Source organism: Mustela lutreola, chromosome 10, assembly GCF_030435805.1.
Source record: "Mustela lutreola isolate mMusLut2 chromosome 10, mMusLut2.pri, whole genome shotgun sequence".
Taxonomy (NCBI): domain Eukaryota; kingdom Metazoa; phylum Chordata; class Mammalia; order Carnivora; family Mustelidae; genus Mustela; species Mustela lutreola.
In genome coordinates this window covers 50,617,063-50,633,160 of record NC_081299.1, presented here as the reverse complement: position 1 = coordinate 50,633,160, position 16,098 = coordinate 50,617,063, and the positions used below count along the sequence as shown (strand labels likewise).

Genomic DNA, 16,098 nt, shown 5'->3' with positions numbered 1-16,098 from the left:
GACACAGGGAAGCTAAGTTATTTCCCCAACAACCAAAATACAGACCAGGCTTTTGAATGTGCATTCTCGATCTCTGTGCTGCCCACGAATGTGCTCTCCTGAGCTAAGCATTTTTGGGGCACAGTTAGCAGAATGTCACACAGAGTCCTCATGTAGGATGACTACATGAGAACAGACTGTTTAACCTGAAGAAGAGGCTACGTGGAGAAAAGTCCTTATGGATTCAGTTGAAGGACTGACTTGTCCTCAGTGTTCTCTACGGCAGTCAAGAGAACCAATGGTGCCTTAGGGGTGATGGGGAACTTTCTCACCGCAATGTCCCCTGACAGTCTGGGCTGCCCTGAGAAGTCATGAGTCCCACCTCTCTTGGAAGATGTAGGCCAGTGTCCCTTTTACATGGCCCATGTCCTTTACCACCTTTTATCCAGTCTTTGAAGAATGTCGTATTTCCTCACTTGACACGAGTTTTTGAAAGTGAAGTTCGTGGTAAGCACTCCGCAGCGTGGAAAAAAGAGCATGGGCTGCGCATGTCTCTGATCTTCACGTGCCTGAAAGCTCACCTGGATGAGGACACTTACATAATGCAGAAGGCAGAACTCCTTGTTATGTCTGGCTTCAGCAAGATTTCCTAGTATCCATCTGAATAATGCGAGGTTGGGTCTTAATGTTGAGGCAGTTGTGTACCTTATCCTTCCAAACCCTCAATGTTCATAATTGCCAATTAGTACCCCGATCTGACAGGTGCCTGGCTGCTTCAGTTCAGCAATTACATGACTCAAAACCAGAAAAACAGTACGAGACTATTTTATCTTGCTGGCCTGCCGGCAGATTCCACAGCAATAACTGAGATGAATACTGCAAATTGGAAACTATTTCCTCTACCTGTTTCCTTGCAGACATTGGCTAAGTACACATTGATTTAATAACCTGGATTCTCAGCATGGCCGGAACACTGTGAGCATCTCAGCTTAATTTAGATGCTGGGACATAGAAGAGAAGTCTCGCGTGAGAGCGTTAAGTCTACATGACACACATTAGGCCTCACCACCCATAATTCGTATTAACATTGTGCTTCTTTTTTACATGTCTGCCAGCCAAAGACCCGTCCTCTCAGGGGGATGAAGAGAAGGGCCCTCCAAAGAGCCACCCCTACTCTGTGGAGACCCCGTATGGCTTTCATCTGGACTTGGACTTCCTCAAGTACGTGGATGACATTGAGAAGGGAAACACCATCAGAAGGATTCCTATCCACAGAAGGGCCAAGCAGGCCAAGTTCAGCACTTTGCCTCGAAACTTCAGCCTTCCCGACAGCAGGGCTCGCCCCCATACCGCTCTTCCCCACCAAAACTGGTCCCCGGCGGTGCCAAGGAAGGTGTCGCTGGGGACAGAGGAGCGAGCCCAGTCGCTGCCACTGGGTGAACACCCGCAAGCCTCCGCCAGCGGCAGTGAGGTGAGCTACCACCGGAAGGCCCTGCTGGCGGAGACGGCCAGACATTTGGAGGCTGCCTGTGCCAGGGAGGCGGAGCTGGCCCCCGGGGGCGGACGGCCCCAGCTCCTGAGAGCATCCAGCATGCCAGCCACACTGCTCCAGAACAGGGCATCAGAGGACTCGAGCCTAAACTCAGGGCCCCCCACACCTCCAGCCCTCCCTCCACTTCAGGGTGAAGGCAGTGTCTGTGATGGTGCCTTTGGCCCTGCAGAGGCATTTACAGGTTTTCAGAGCTCTACTCCACGAGCAACAACCCAACCCAGAGTCAGAGAGTTTGGGGACCTGGTGCCGGGGATTCCAGAGCTGGTGCAGGAGGGCACCGAGCCTCCAGAGGATGAAGATGAAGAGGAGGCTCCAAATCACCTCTCTCTCCCGAGCCCTCCCTTCTCATCCCAGGATGCACTTGTCGTTCTAGAGGATGAAGACGACGAACACAAAACCAGAGAAGTGGAGGTGGTGGCCACCCCTGGCTCCCCGACACCCAGTCCCCCACCCCTGCCATCACCCATCCCTGAGAATGAGTTCCCCCTAGAAGAAATCGAGCTCAACATCAGCGAGATCCCACCCCCACCACCTGTGGAGATCGATGTGAGAAGCATTGGCGTCCGGGTCACAGAGGAAAGCCTGGGCCTCCCCGCGTTGGATCCCGGAAGCATCTCCAGCCTGAAGCAGCGGCTCTCTGCCCTCGAGGGTGAGCTGTCTGGAAGAACTGAGGAACTGGTCCAGGTCAGAGCTGCCCTCCAGCAGCAGGAGGAGGAAGTCAAGGCCAGAGGACAGAGGATTCAAGAGCTAGAGCGCACTGTAGCTCGACTGGCAGAAGAGCTTAGCCACGAGAACACCAGAGACTCTCAGGGCCAGACTGACGCCATGGTCAACACTGACCCCCTCCATGGACTCTTGACCAGGGAGTCGTGTGACAAGAGCATCGGGGTCAACCTTCTGGGCAGCACAGGCTCTGAAAGCTGGAGGGCTGGAGGAGAGGAGAATGGCTTCTCAGGGGGGCAGACCAGCCACAAACGGGGGGATCGGAGCCCAGGAGAATTCGTGCCACCACCACAGCTGTCACTGCCGCAAGGACCCAAGGTGGTCCTCACCCCCTCTATACCCAGCTGCCTCTCCATGGAGCTGAGGATTGAAGAAGCAGGCTCTGAGCAGGAGGGAAGCCCACAGGTGGGAGCCGAGGGTCTGGGCAGGGTGTCAGGAGGCTCTTCATGGAGCAGCGACCAAAAGTCGCCCCCAGCAGGGCGAGAGGAGGCCAGTTCAGAGCTGCCAGGGAAGGAGCGCCCGGGGAGGCCACCAAGCTCGCCCACAGATGCCACTATTGGCCAGTACGTTAAGAAGATCCAGGAACTCCTGCAGGAGCAGTGGAGCTGCCTGGAACACGGGTACCCCGAGCTGGCCAGCGCCATCAAGCAGCCTGCCTCCAAGCTCAGCAGCATCCAGAGCCAGCTGCTGAGCTCCCTGAACCTGCTGCTGTCTGCCTACTCGGCCCACGCTCCGCCCCAGAGGGAGCCCCCCGACCCCCCTACCTCCCCGCCGATGGGTAAATACTGGTGCCCAAGACAGGGAGCCACTTCTCTTTTACCTGATGACTCAAAGGGAAAAAAGATTTGAATTGCATGCGTGTATTTTTCAAAAGGTTCACACACCTCCAGGAACCCAGTGGGAAAAACACAGCAGGGGGCTGTGTCCCTACCCTTGTCCTGGAAGGCTGGGATGGGAGGGCTGCCACAGACAGTGGGCACAGATAGCACAGGGCACAAAGAAACCAGCCAGGAAGGCACATGGGTGCTGAAATTCAGTCCCCACTCACTTACCATGTCTGCAGCCCATGTCCACTTGGGGTGGGGTGGACCCGTCTCTGACTTGCGATGTGCAAAGGCAATGTCTAGGGCAAGAACAGCCCTGGCTGTGTGGGCTCCAGACCTTAGCCTCCCTTCATTCTTTCCTGGGCTCCTTCCCATGGTCCTCTCTGGTTCTTGCACATTAGACGTTTGCTCTAGCCTGGTTTTGGAGGAACATTACTTTGAGCTCAGAAACAATTTACTGAATATTTTCTGTGTGTGTGTGTGTGTGTGTGTGTAAGAGAGACTGAATGCTACATGTGGAAGTCGACCCTTGGGCTGAGCAGCACTTCTCTTGTAACAGATTGCACACTCTTTTCTGTTGAGTAAAGTGGAACCATATTCTGCTTTGCTCAACAAGCACTGTGCAAGTCTGCTTCCTGCTGCAGATCACGAATGGGCTGGTTTTTTATTTCGGTGCTAGTTCCAGTCTTGCCCGCTGGAAAATGCCTCCCGTACCTTTGAGCACAGCAAAAGAGACGTGCTGTTGCTCACGCGTCTGCCATGCCTACCCCACGTCCCAGGGCACAAGTGGCACATACGCCAGGAAAGTCTGCAGAGCTGCCCTCGGGCAGAGGTGGGCGTGGGAACAGGAGTCCCGTGAAGCGGGTTCTGTGCCTGTCCTGCCATTCACTGAGCAAGTCTGAGCCTCAGATCACGGCTCTTCTGGAAGCGTGCTCCTGGAACTCCACTCCGTCATCCACACACAGAGGGGCTTGTGAACGGGGACCGTTGGGCTGGTGTTGACCAGAAGGCCGGGCCTCCTCAAAGACCTTCAGCACCTTTGATTTACGTTATCTAGTCTCCATCCCTTTCTACGCCCTCCCATGCCTTCAGCCTGTCTCCCCTCAAAGTAAGAGTCTTGGGTTTGCTGCCTTCTGGGGCATCCCTACGGTCATTCTAACCTGTGATGTTGTGTCTACCTAGAGATCTCCCCGTCGACCAGCCTTAAATCCATAATGAAAAAGAAAGACTATGGCTTCCGTGCAGGAGGTAATGGGACCAAAAAGAACCTTCAGTTTGTTGGGGTTAACGGTGGGTAAGCATCGCTCGCGAAGCCCAGACTGCCCCCCTCCACACTACCTATCCCACTCCTGTCCTTAGCGCTCTCTTTTCCTAGGGGGAAGCATCTGGTTTTCATTTTTCTTCAAGGGAATTAACGGCCCTTTAAACCTCCATCTTGGGTTTGCATGTGTTTGGCTCCTTGCCAGCTGTGGTGGTCTGTTGGATCCTGTGCTTTGAATGTCTTGGCTTTGGTGTCCCTGAGGCCAGGGTTCCAGGTGGCTTCTGGGAGTTTGGGGAGCACATGGGCCCTTTATGGAAGACATTTAATCTGAACCACAACGCTGAAAGCAGGACAAACTCTTAATTTGTTGAACTTCAAATTTCATCCATTTAATTTTTTTTCTTCCGTTTACTAACTTACTGCAAACCAAACCAGCATTTTTTAGAATGAAGAAAAACAACCAGTGTCTGTTGACTCAGAACATGAACCAAACCTTATATATTCTAGAGAGTAAACCATTGGATTTAGAATATTTCCTAAATCAGTCATTCAACATCTATTAAATGCCAACAAATATTTTAGGTGTCAGGGATTTAAAAGTCCAATAAATCATCATCCCTGCCCACTGGGGAGGGTATGTGCTCTGGTGAGGGCTGTGAATTGTGCAAGACTGTCAATTCATAGACCTGTACCCCTGAAACAAATAATACATTATATGTTAATAAAATAAAAAAATTTAAAAAAAAAATCATGGTCCCTGCCTTTAGCTCATAGTTTGGACAGGGTAGAGATAAGACAAGAAATAAAGGGAAAAGAGCGATATGCTGAGATGAAGTCTAGTCAAAAAGGGAGTGTGGGCCCAAAGGAGGGGCACCAGGCCCAGCCAGTGGTGGGCCCAAGAGGTTGAAACACCTGCTAGTTTGGGTCAGACCAGAAGGGAGACACCAGTTAAACAAGAGTGACGTCACTCTTGCAGGCTCTGTGAGGAGAACATCAGAAGTAAGGGCATGGGATGTTCTAGGAGAACTGCTGTCCTCATTCCCACTAACGTCAGACTCTGTGAACCCGGCAGAAACACGTCCTCTCTCTCCCCTGCTTACCCGCCCTCAGCAGTGCCTTACTATGCCCAAACCTGGAAGTCCAGCTCATAGCTATTGCTGGCCCCACTGTCTACCAACAACTCCCACCTTTCTTCCCTAAAGTGTGCCAAGTGGGGCCCATCGTGGGGCCTTTGCATTCGTTATCTGTCCCTCCATCTGTCTCGCTGCCACCCTGAAAGTCTCCTGTCCCAGATACTCTTCAGGATTTGTCACTTTAGTGCAGTGGTTCTCAACCTTGGCTGCACCTTGGAAACCCTGAGGGAACCTTAAAAATACCAATGCCCGAGTCTCCTCTCTGAAAACTCTGGCTTAATTAGTCTGGGGTGCTGTGTGGATATTGGGAATTTATATACCCTCAAGTGATTACAATGTGCAGCCAAAGTGAAAAACTTCTGCTCTAATTAATGGAGCCCCTCCTCCCATCACTCTGTTCCATGGTCCTTTATTATTTGATTCATTGTTCTTATCACTGTCTAATTGTGTACATGTTTGTTTTCTGTTTTTCTCTACAAGAATATTAGCTCAATTAGGACAGGGACTTTAGAACAGTGTGTGGCACACAATAGGTCCTCAATAAATTTCTGTTGACTGGATAGTCTTCCAGGTGAAGTTTTCATGGAAGCAACTGTAAGACAAGAACTGCTTGGTAAATGTTATATGCGCCCCCCTTCTCTTAGTCACCAAAGCCAAAGGTGGCTCCAAGCACAACAGAGAAGAATCCTCTGTGGTTTAAATAAGACAGAATGTGAGCATGCCAAGGAGCAGGCTGGCTTTGCAAGTCCAGTGAGCATGGGGGCCTTACATTGGGGCCAGCATCCAGAGAAGCAGCCTAAAGGGGTTCAGCGGAAGCTGTGACCACTGGTCTCCCCTGGTCTCTGTGGCAGTGTTCAATGGGCCCAGAGTCTGAAATCCTTATCTTAACTGCAGGATTCTCTATCAGGGGTCTCCTACTGACCATCAGCAGAAGGATCAATAAATCTACTCCATGGTCTGTGGTCGGCCACTTCAGTGGAATCACACATAATTGAACCTAAGCATCGCTGCTGGGGAGGGCGGGCCACAAGACAAGGGGGCTGATGCCCTCACTTTTGCCGTTGCAAGCAGTAGCGGAAACGGGCCACAGCCAGGAAGCTCAAGATGCTGGGTTCAGGCACCCTACTGTTCATGTTTCCTATGCAACACTGCTGGGAGGAGTCACAGACGGGTCCTCCCATGTCAGGTGTGAGCCTGGCTAGAACAGGGGAGGCAAAAGGGAACTTCACAATCACCCAGAGATGTGAAGAACTGTACGTCAGCTCCAAGAATTCAGGGTAGGGGTGGGGGATGTTTGCCTACGTCTGGGCCCCTGTCTAGACAACATCTTAGGATTCCAGAAGCAAATGCTCTTGGGAGAATCTTGGATGGCTTGTCTGGGTCATCCAAAGGCATCAGCCAATTAGGACATGGGCTATTTGTGTATTTGCCTCCAGGAGCTTAATTATCTTTTCTCCCCAAATGGCCTCCAGTGTCAGAGCCACGGCTCTCCACTGCATCCTTCTCTAATGTAAGGTTCCTGGGAGTCCCCTCGCCCAGGCCTGCAGATACAAAGAATGGAGGATGTGGTTAGCAAGTGGGAATTATTACCTGAACCCCACCTGGTTCTTACCTGTGTTGACCTGCACCGGGCAGGAAACACAGGATTGAGTGACCTTCGTCTCCTTCTCCAGCTACGAGACCACCTCAAGCGAGGAGACCAGCGGCGAGGACAGCTCCCCAGAAGACTTGTCTGACAGTGAGGCCGAGAAGAAATGTGATGTCCCAGAACATAGGCGGGGCCAGCAGGCCCACCCTGCCTGCAAGCCTGGGCAGGGCCTCCCCGAGGGCAGCAGCACCACAGGCCAGGAGAGTGGGCCTGGGGAAGAGCCCCCCGATCCCAAGGCTGAGAGGTGAGTCAGAGGGGTATAGATGCGGATACCTGCTCCTCTGGGAAAGAGCAAGGGCACTTCTTCATCCTTTTATTCTGTTTGTTCATTTGTTCATTCATCTTTCTATCCATTCACCCGTCTTCCCTGAGTTTCTAATTGATGCCAGGCATAGACCTAAGTCCCGCCTTCGTGGGATATTACGTCACAGACGGGGCTGCACACGTAAAGCTAACATCGTCCCAGCCCTGGAAATGTGAAGGACGTTACATACACTATAATCCTTTTAATGATCCTGCACAGTAGAAATTACTATAATCCCCACTTTACAGATGTGGAAAAGAGGCTTAGAGAAGTTAAGGGACACAGCCAAGTGGGGCTTCTGACCCAGGTCTGGTCTGACTCTGACCTACATGCTTATTCACCTCTCCCATTGGCCATGCTGACATAACCCCATCTTTTAAAGGGATGTGAGGTCATGTCACGTGATAAAAAGCAGCACTGTCTTTGAGGCTGGACACACTTGGGTTCAAATCCCATGTCTGCCAGTGTACTTGCCTCAGCTTCCTCTTCTGTAATACGTGGGTAACAGCCACCTGATAGGTTTGATCTGGGGACTGGATGAGAAAAAGTATGTAAAATGCCTAGCACAGTGCCTGCCACAGAGCAGGCTCTTGAGAGAAATAGTAGAGGGGTGCCTGGCTGGCTCAGTCAGTTAAGCATCTGCCTCTTGACCTCAGCTTAGGTCTTGATCTCAGGGTCATGAGTTCAAGCACCACACTGGGTGCCATGTTGGGCATGAAGCCTACTTTAAAAAGAAAAAAAGAAAGAGAAGTGTTAGGAATAAGGATAGTAAGCCCCATTACCAACATCACCCCCCTCAGCGGAGCAGCTAGGGCAGTGACAAGCAGGGGGGCTGACTGGTAAGCAGGTCCACAGGGCTGTTCAACATGGCGGCACTATAGAGACAAGCTGAGGCAGAGCTTCCTGGTGACCAGTGCCATGAAGTCCACCCTGGGATGGTCCGTCTGCCCTTCCACTAACCCAGGAAGAGTGCTCAGCACTGAGAACATCCCAGCTTAACTGAGTTTCATTGTACTGACTCTGTTCACGTTGATGGTATCCTTCATGGAAGAACAACCTGAAAAAAATTGCTGGTAGGGATGGGGTTCTCTGGATTTTTCAAGTCACTTAGGCAGAAAATAGTTTACCCAAAGTCAGGAAGACAGCCCTCCCTTTTCCCAGCATGTCAGGAATTGCCGTTAGTCTCACGGCCCCCAGAATGCTTTGGTGATCTGCTCCTGCCTCCTGAAAACAGCAGGATAAAAAGGGCAATGTGCTTGACTCACTCCTCAGCAGGGTTCAGAGGCCAAGCCTCACTGACAGGAGGCTGAATTCAGCGGGATGCACCTTGCCTGGGAGGTGGCCCAGTGAAGGTGTTTCAGCTGCTGAGAAGCAAAGTCAAGCTAGGGGATTACTTTCTTTTATATTAATATGGAGACTGATTATACATACATATATATGTTTTTCCCTTAGATATAAACCTTCAGAAGAATTCCTCAACGCATGCCGGGCATTGAGCCAACATCTGCCAGAAACTGGGGCCACCAACGACCAACTCTTGGTACTGTGATTTTTCATTGTCATGGAAGGAATGTCCCTACCGTTTAAGCTCTTAGTTCCAACTAGGTGACTTTGGTCCCTTGCCTGAGGCAGCTGTGTGCGTGTGCACGGAATCCCTTTCCCCCAGGGTGCTCTCCTTTGCCCAAACTCCGCTGCCGGTGTGAGGATAATGATGCCAGGAGATGGGACCGGATGCTGATGCACCAGGGAGCAGCCCGTGCTCTGAGGCACCGCGGAACGTTCCCAGGCATCGCCCTTGAACATCCAGCATAAAACTGTGTGTGGCTTCAAAACCAACCCAGCCCTTGTGTGGCTTGGGCTCAAAATTGCCTCATGATTGGGGAGAACTGTGGTCAGAGTGAGGAGCGCGTGGCGCGGGAACCGGGGGTTCTAGTCCCAGGACAGCTGTCGGTGAGATACTGAGCAAGTCATTTCGTGGCTCAGAGCTTGTGTCCTCATTAATAAAATGAAGGTGGGTGGTGGGCAGCATGTCTTCGTTACCCTCAAGCCCTGGTATTTAATTCTGTAGTCTTTACTGATTTATTCATTTATTTGTCAGAGAGAGAGAAACAAAGAGAGAGCACAAGCAGGGGGAGCAACAGGCAGAGGGGGCAGCAGGCTCCCCACTGAGCAAGCAGCCCAGTGCAGGACTCCATCCCAGGACCCTGAGATCGTGACCTGAGCCGAAGGCAGATGCTTAACTGACTGAGCCACCCACGCATCCCTTTATTGTGTTTCTTGACATGAACCTATGGGTCAAGTGACCAAAAGCAAAAAAAGAAAAAAAAATTTGCTTGCTTCTTAACACCTTCATGGCCCACAGGGAATTAAACATGTAGCCATTAGGTTTTACTTTTATTCAAGAAATCCTGGCACAGACACATATTCCCAAGTCAGGAGAGCCAACTGGTAGGCCCTGACATGTAACAGCCTGTGAGCATTTTTAAAGCCCCTTTGTTTTCCTTCACAGAAGAGCCTTAGGGGTAAAAAAATGATTGATTCAGCCCAACCTATTTTCATTATTTTATCTTAGCTGATTTTGCAAACAACCGTTGCCAGATTGTTTAAAAAACAAACAACAACAACAAAAACACAGTATGTGATGTGAATGTTGATTGAAACTCCTGTTACTTAATTTTAAATGAATTACAGAACTAAGCTGTATGTTTCTTAATATTAGGATCTTTCTCCAGAGTCTCCTGACAATTCCACAGGAGAGGGAGATATTCTGGTATATAAAAAGTGTTTCAGCCATGAAAGGTTCCACTGTTTCTGCCTAGAAAAGTGATAGGGGAGGGGTGTCTGGCTGGCTCAGTTGGTAGAGCATGCGACTCGATCTCATGGTCATGAGTTCAAGTCCCAAGTTGGGTGTAGAGTTTACTTAACAATAACCTTAGGGGCGCCTGGTTGGCTCAGTGGGTTAAAGCCCAGGGTCCTGGGATCAAGTCCCGCATCGGGCTCTCTGCTCAGCAGGGAGCTGCTTCCTCCTCTTCTTCCTCTTCCTCCTCTCTCTGCCTACTTGTGATCTCTGTCTGTCAAATAAATAAATAAAATCTTTTTTAAAAAATCTTAAAATTAAAAAGAAAAGAAAAGCGATAGAGGATGTGCAAACCTGACACCACACCTGTATTAGGATTAAAGTACCCCCTACCCTCACCCCACCTGAGAGACAAAGCAGGCTGTACAAGGACCTCATTCTGTCGAGCCACGGGAGGTTAGGGACCCAGTCCTATTTCATCCCCATTTTGCAGATGAGACAAGTAAGGTTCATAAAGACTCTGTGAGTTCCAAGGTCACACAGCTTAGTCTGGACCCCAAACCCAGTTCATTTCCAGAATAACTATGAAATCACATCCCCATGGTTTCTCCTCCCCTTCAGATAAGTAACTTAAGCATGTTCTATTTTAAACACATAGGTCATGTAACACACAGAATTGATGTCATTCGCTCTGGAACTCTCCTCCTCCATGGTTCCAAAGGAGCTGTACACTACAGATAGTGAGGTCCTGCCATGGGTTGTTAAACCGTTTTCTCTGAAGGTCCTAGCAAAGCTTAAAAGCCAAAAATAATTCAAACCCAGCTGTTTGGCTTTTAATTCTAGCATAAATTGGGCTTGTTGTTTATCTTAGCTTTCGCATGCATCTTCCCCATTAGTAAAATGTTGTGGCTTGCTAGCTATGCCTATTAAAAACACACAAAAGTCCTGGTAGGATCCAGGCTAAGGTCAGTGTAGGCTGGCTGTGTGTGTGTGAAAGACAGGGGCTTGGTTATCCTGTGCATACATGGGTGTGATCTAAACTCACAGAAGATTCAAACTGTCCCCTGCACTTTGTCACTGGTTACTGTTTGCTCTCCCAGACCTCCTTCTACGTCACATGGGGGCTGACTGCACAGGTTCAAACCACGCCCCATCTGCCCTAGCTCTGATCTTCCAGGAGTAGGTCACACGGAGTTAGAGGGAGCTGAGGGAACAGAGGTGAAGCATCCAAAGCTGCCTTCTCCCATGGAAACTAGCGGCCCAGCTCGAGCACCCCAGGCCAGGCGACCTCCTGGAATTGCCATCTGTTGGTATTTCAGAGGCTGAGCTTGAACACCATCCGTCAAGAGTGGTTCCGCGTCTCCAGCCGGAAGTCGTCCAGCCCTGCCGTGGTGGCTGCCTACCTCCGTGGGGTCCAGCCCCTCTCCCCACACTTCCTGAAGCTGCTGGTGAACTTGGCTGATGGCAATGGGAACACGGCCCTTCACTACAGCGTGTCCCACTCCAACTTTTCTGTCGTGAAGCTGCTACTGGAGACAGGTTAGAAATGGTTGCGTCTGCTAAGCCTGGGTCCCTCCGTGAAGGGCCATTTTGGTACCTACTTCCTTCCTGCACCAAGGTTCTTCACTGTCCTGAGTTCCTCCTGTATTCCAGGAGCTGGACTAAGACCGCCGTGCCTTTAGTAATGTCACCCATTCTTCACAACACTCTTGTGATGGAGGTATTATTATCCTCATGTTGCTGTGTGGGACAACATCACGCAGCCCAGGAGTGATGGTGTGGACAGGTGGCCGATGGGCTGGCTGAAGGCGGGTCCAGGCCCAATGGCATCTATGAGTTTAGGAAGGTTGTATGAGGGAGACCCTAGGAGGGTACTTATAAAACCCAAATGATGTCCTCAGATTAGGCCCTCTGCTACGCACTTGGCATATGAGATCTCATTTAATCCTCATAACTCCTGTTAATAGGGATGATTATCCCTATTCTAAGATGATGAAAGTGACGCTCAGAAAAGTCAACAGAATTTTGCGTGATTCCGAGATCACGGCAATGACTCAGTGTGTTGCTGGGGTTTAAAGTTGATACCACTGGTTTGTTCTTCCTGTTCTCTGCATCCGGGAATTGGAGCACATGCTAGATCTGTAACCTTTATTTAGGAGGCCGGAGGAGGAGTTTACATGGGCATCAGGAAGTCCGCATTCCAGATCCAACAGCTTTCCCCCAACTTGGATCTTACCCACCTTGGCTTAAATGCCTTCCATGCCTTAAATGCCTTAAATGCCTTTCCACTGCTGGAAGAATGAAAGGCAGCTTCCTCAGCCTGGCCTTCAGGAATCCCGGACGGCCTGCCCCCCACCTGCATTTGCTACCTCGGTCATCACCGTGCATCCTCCTTCCCCCCACTCCAGTCACATGGCCTCTGGCTCACCAAGCTCATTCCCTTCTTTGGGCTGCTGCATTCCCTTTCTATCCCAACCCTTTCAGCTGAAGCCTTTCTCAGGCCGGGTTCCTTCTGATCATACCATTTTTCCAAATTCCCTTAAGCAGCCTTGAGGGCTTTTTACCTGAATGGAAAGATGATATACCTAATGACAGCCTAAAATTCTTTCTGCTTTTCACAGTATCAGAGGAAGATAAAGTCACAACTCTGACATTGAGCCAATTGTGCTAGATCTGAGTTCTTCATGGAATCAGGGACATCATAAAAGGGGTAGCTCCATTGAGAAAGGCACATTATTAAATGGAGCATACCTGTGTTCTGTGCATAAAGAATCCAAAGATTGGAAATGCAGAGCCTCACCTTGAAGTAGCTCACACTGAAGCCTGTTAGAAGTTCTCCAGGTGGCCCAGGCCAGGCCAGAGAGCAGACGACCTAACCTTGGGCTGTTACACATTTCTGCTGGTGTCAACGGAGAATCCATTCGGTTCTCCTCAACCCTAAAGTGATCTGGAAGCTTTCTGTTTATCATACTGATAGAGCTGAAATAGCCATAAGCACAGAATATGAAGGGGAGCAAAGAATGGGCGGAACGTTCCATTCTTTTCCCTCACTGTAGGCGGCTTGTTGAGGAGGGCATATCGGTCACCCTCTGAAACCCAGGCTTGCAGCTGTGAGGCATCCAGAAAGCACTTTACACACTGTAAGGGGCTGCACAGAGGTGACTCATCATGACTGAGTACACAGCCCAGCGGGTGCACCTCTACCACCTTAGTCCTTTGTGATCTGTCCTTTATTTTGCCAGAACACCGCTGCAGAGGAGAATGCTTGCAGAGCTGGACGGGCTCAGTCAAGAGTGTATCCCCCACCCCCCAACCAAGGGTTGGCTCCCTCCCTGGTGTGCCCTCAGGAGAATCTGCTTCGGAAGCCCGGGGTCCTCAGCCCCTTTTCTGAGTCCCTGAGGAGAAGTCAGTCCTTACCCTACTGAGTCATAAGTCATGCTTCTGAAGAGAGTAAAGAGAATTGTAACCTGAGGATTGTTTACGTCTCCTAAAAGCAAATGTAAAATAGTCCTGAAGTAAAAATAAAAAAATCAATAGGAAGGCAATGCAGATATTCCTCTCTTCTTCAGGGCTGAGCTGTGAGGCTGTGCATGGGGCTGTAATCCGCTTTCATAGCCCCACCGGTCACGACAGTGGTCAGAATTAATTTTTTTTTTAATATATCCATTGGCATCCTGGCATCGCAATGGCACATTTCTGGAAAACTGTTTGAGGTGGGGTGGAGGGAATGTCAAACCAATATTGGTTTTTTACCCAAGGACAGAACTTATAAGTAGCCCAGACATTTTTTTCATAAAAGTCCAGGTTTGTTACAATGAGTACCTAAATCTTCATGAGCAAGTAGCAAGGCTATAAAAAAAAAAAAACAACAGAATACTATTCTGGACAATAATAGCGAAACAGTTAATGCTTATTGAGTGTTTCTGAGGTACAGTTCTAAGTGCTTTAGATATTAACTCATTAAGTTTCACAGTAACCCCACAGGTTCTGTTATTATCCCCATTTTACAGAGGAAATGCTAAGAAAGGCTAAATGACTTGATCCACTGAGATAGTTTCTTTTAGTGTGCAAAAGCGATACATCGGTTTTTCAGCAACAGTATGGGAAAGATTTTGTTTACCACATGATACCGCCGGTAAGAGATGGGATCATTTCTACAACAGACAACAGGCTGATGATCTCCTATGTTGCCTTTGATGGAGAGGGATGTGAATGTACACACATCCCCAGGGTTACAAAGCAGACATTTCTTCTGAGTTCTCAACTAATACTTCATCTTAAAGATACGCTATTTTCTGCTCTACTGTGAAATGTATTATTAATACAAAAATGCATGGAGACATTTTTTCCCCTTCCATTTTTCAAATAAGATGGTTATTCCTGGAAGATGTCCTATATTTATCCTGTGGCATTTTTCAGGCATCCTGGTACACTGCCCAACATACCACTAGGCCTTTGGGAAAGACCTGAAAACTCAGCTGGTAGGTTGAGTTACACACAACATAGAGTAAAACCTAAAACGCACAGTGGGTGGTATGTGGCCGCATGAGTCATGTCCTGGTCTCATTTCACCTTCACTTGGGCCCTTTATGAAGCTTCACTGACCTTCAGCATCTAGAACACTGCGTTAGGAAATAGTCATGATCACTGTACCCCTTGGCCATCTGTGACTCTACCACCATGGACCTTTCTTGCTGGGTAGCCTAGAAAACTTGTAAAGGAAACTAGCCACTTTTAAAGGCTGCTACAGATGTAAACACTGACTCCACCACTGGGAGAGGACTCTTCTGTACCATGGCCTTTTAACTAGCAGGCAGCTAAAGCAGAAACTCAGTTCTGCTCCCCTGGGAGCTAGTCCAATGCTCACCGCTCCTCTTGCAGGTGTCTGCAATGTGGACCATCAGAACAAAGCTGGCTATACTGCCGTGATGATCACTCCCTTGGCTTCTGCAGAGACGGATGAAGACATGGCTGTCGTCTGGAAACTCTTAAGGGAAGGAAATGTGAACATCCAAGCTACTCAGGTAGGAGGTGTGCACATGATCCCCTCTTGAATAAATATGGGTACCTCTCAGTTTTATTCTGCCAGTAGGGGAAGAAATTCCACATAGATCTATGTAGTTTTTAACCCAAGAAGGCTGGACCCTGCAAATGGCATTTGTCCAAAGCCTACACATTTGGTGTCTTCAGAAGCTTCAGAGATCCAGACAGGCCAGGATGGAGGTCAGTGAGCTTGTCGTCTATGTCCTGGTCCATACCTGGGCAAAGTCCATCTAGATCTGACTTCTTAAACAAAGTGATCCCACAGTTAGCACCAGCAGGAGAAGGTATAAAAAGGCTGGAAAACATTTGCTCATTGATGTGTGGGAAGCCACTGCAGGTGACCGATCTCAATCATGAATTAGAAAACAGTTCAGAAGGTTGAACATCTCTGTTCAACTTCCGGCCCCTCTACTTGACAGCACAGAGTAGGGGTCTGGTCCTTAGCCAGTTAGAGCTTTGCGTTAGACAAGGGTCCACAGGGAACAATGGGAACTCCTCAAAAGACCACGTACCCATCTTTGAGTAATATGTGAACAATGGAGGGCGTGCAACTCTCCTTCCCACCGCTAGAGTGATCAGAGATGTAAGCCTAACTATCAAGAACTGTGAAGGATCTGAGATTGTACTCTTACCTTAGAGCTAATCGGTTAGCATGCTACAATGTCCTGGATGCTGGTAGAAGACATGAAACTCCTGTGCCAGAGACAAAGGATAGTATATCATTCACAGCAAGAAGAGTAGTCATAGAGTCAGTATTTACACTAGCTCCCTGTGCAGAGTGGGTTATATTACCAGAAGGGAACTGTGAGCATAGGGAACCCGCATCTTTTATAT

General features: G+C 49.4%; 1 protein-coding gene across 4 annotated transcripts in view; it reads left to right on the top strand.

The window, feature by feature from the left end:
- The window catches only part of KANK4 (KN motif and ankyrin repeat domains 4), a 67,868-nt gene that overhangs the window by 40,910 nt on the left and 10,860 nt on the right, over positions 1–16,098 (top strand). For all 4 annotated transcript variants that reach the window (XM_059136476.1, XM_059136479.1, XM_059136478.1 and 1 more), the window contains 6 exons: positions 1,095–3,032; positions 4,261–4,372; positions 7,146–7,364; positions 8,877–8,964; positions 11,541–11,760; positions 15,103–15,245. In XM_059136476.1, coding sequence (XP_058992459.1) covers positions 1,095–3,032; positions 4,261–4,372; positions 7,146–7,364; positions 8,877–8,964; positions 11,541–11,760; positions 15,103–15,245 — 2,720 coding nt within the window. The remainder of the gene's footprint in view (positions 1–1,094; positions 3,033–4,260; positions 4,373–7,145; positions 7,365–8,876; positions 8,965–11,540; positions 11,761–15,102; positions 15,246–16,098) is intronic.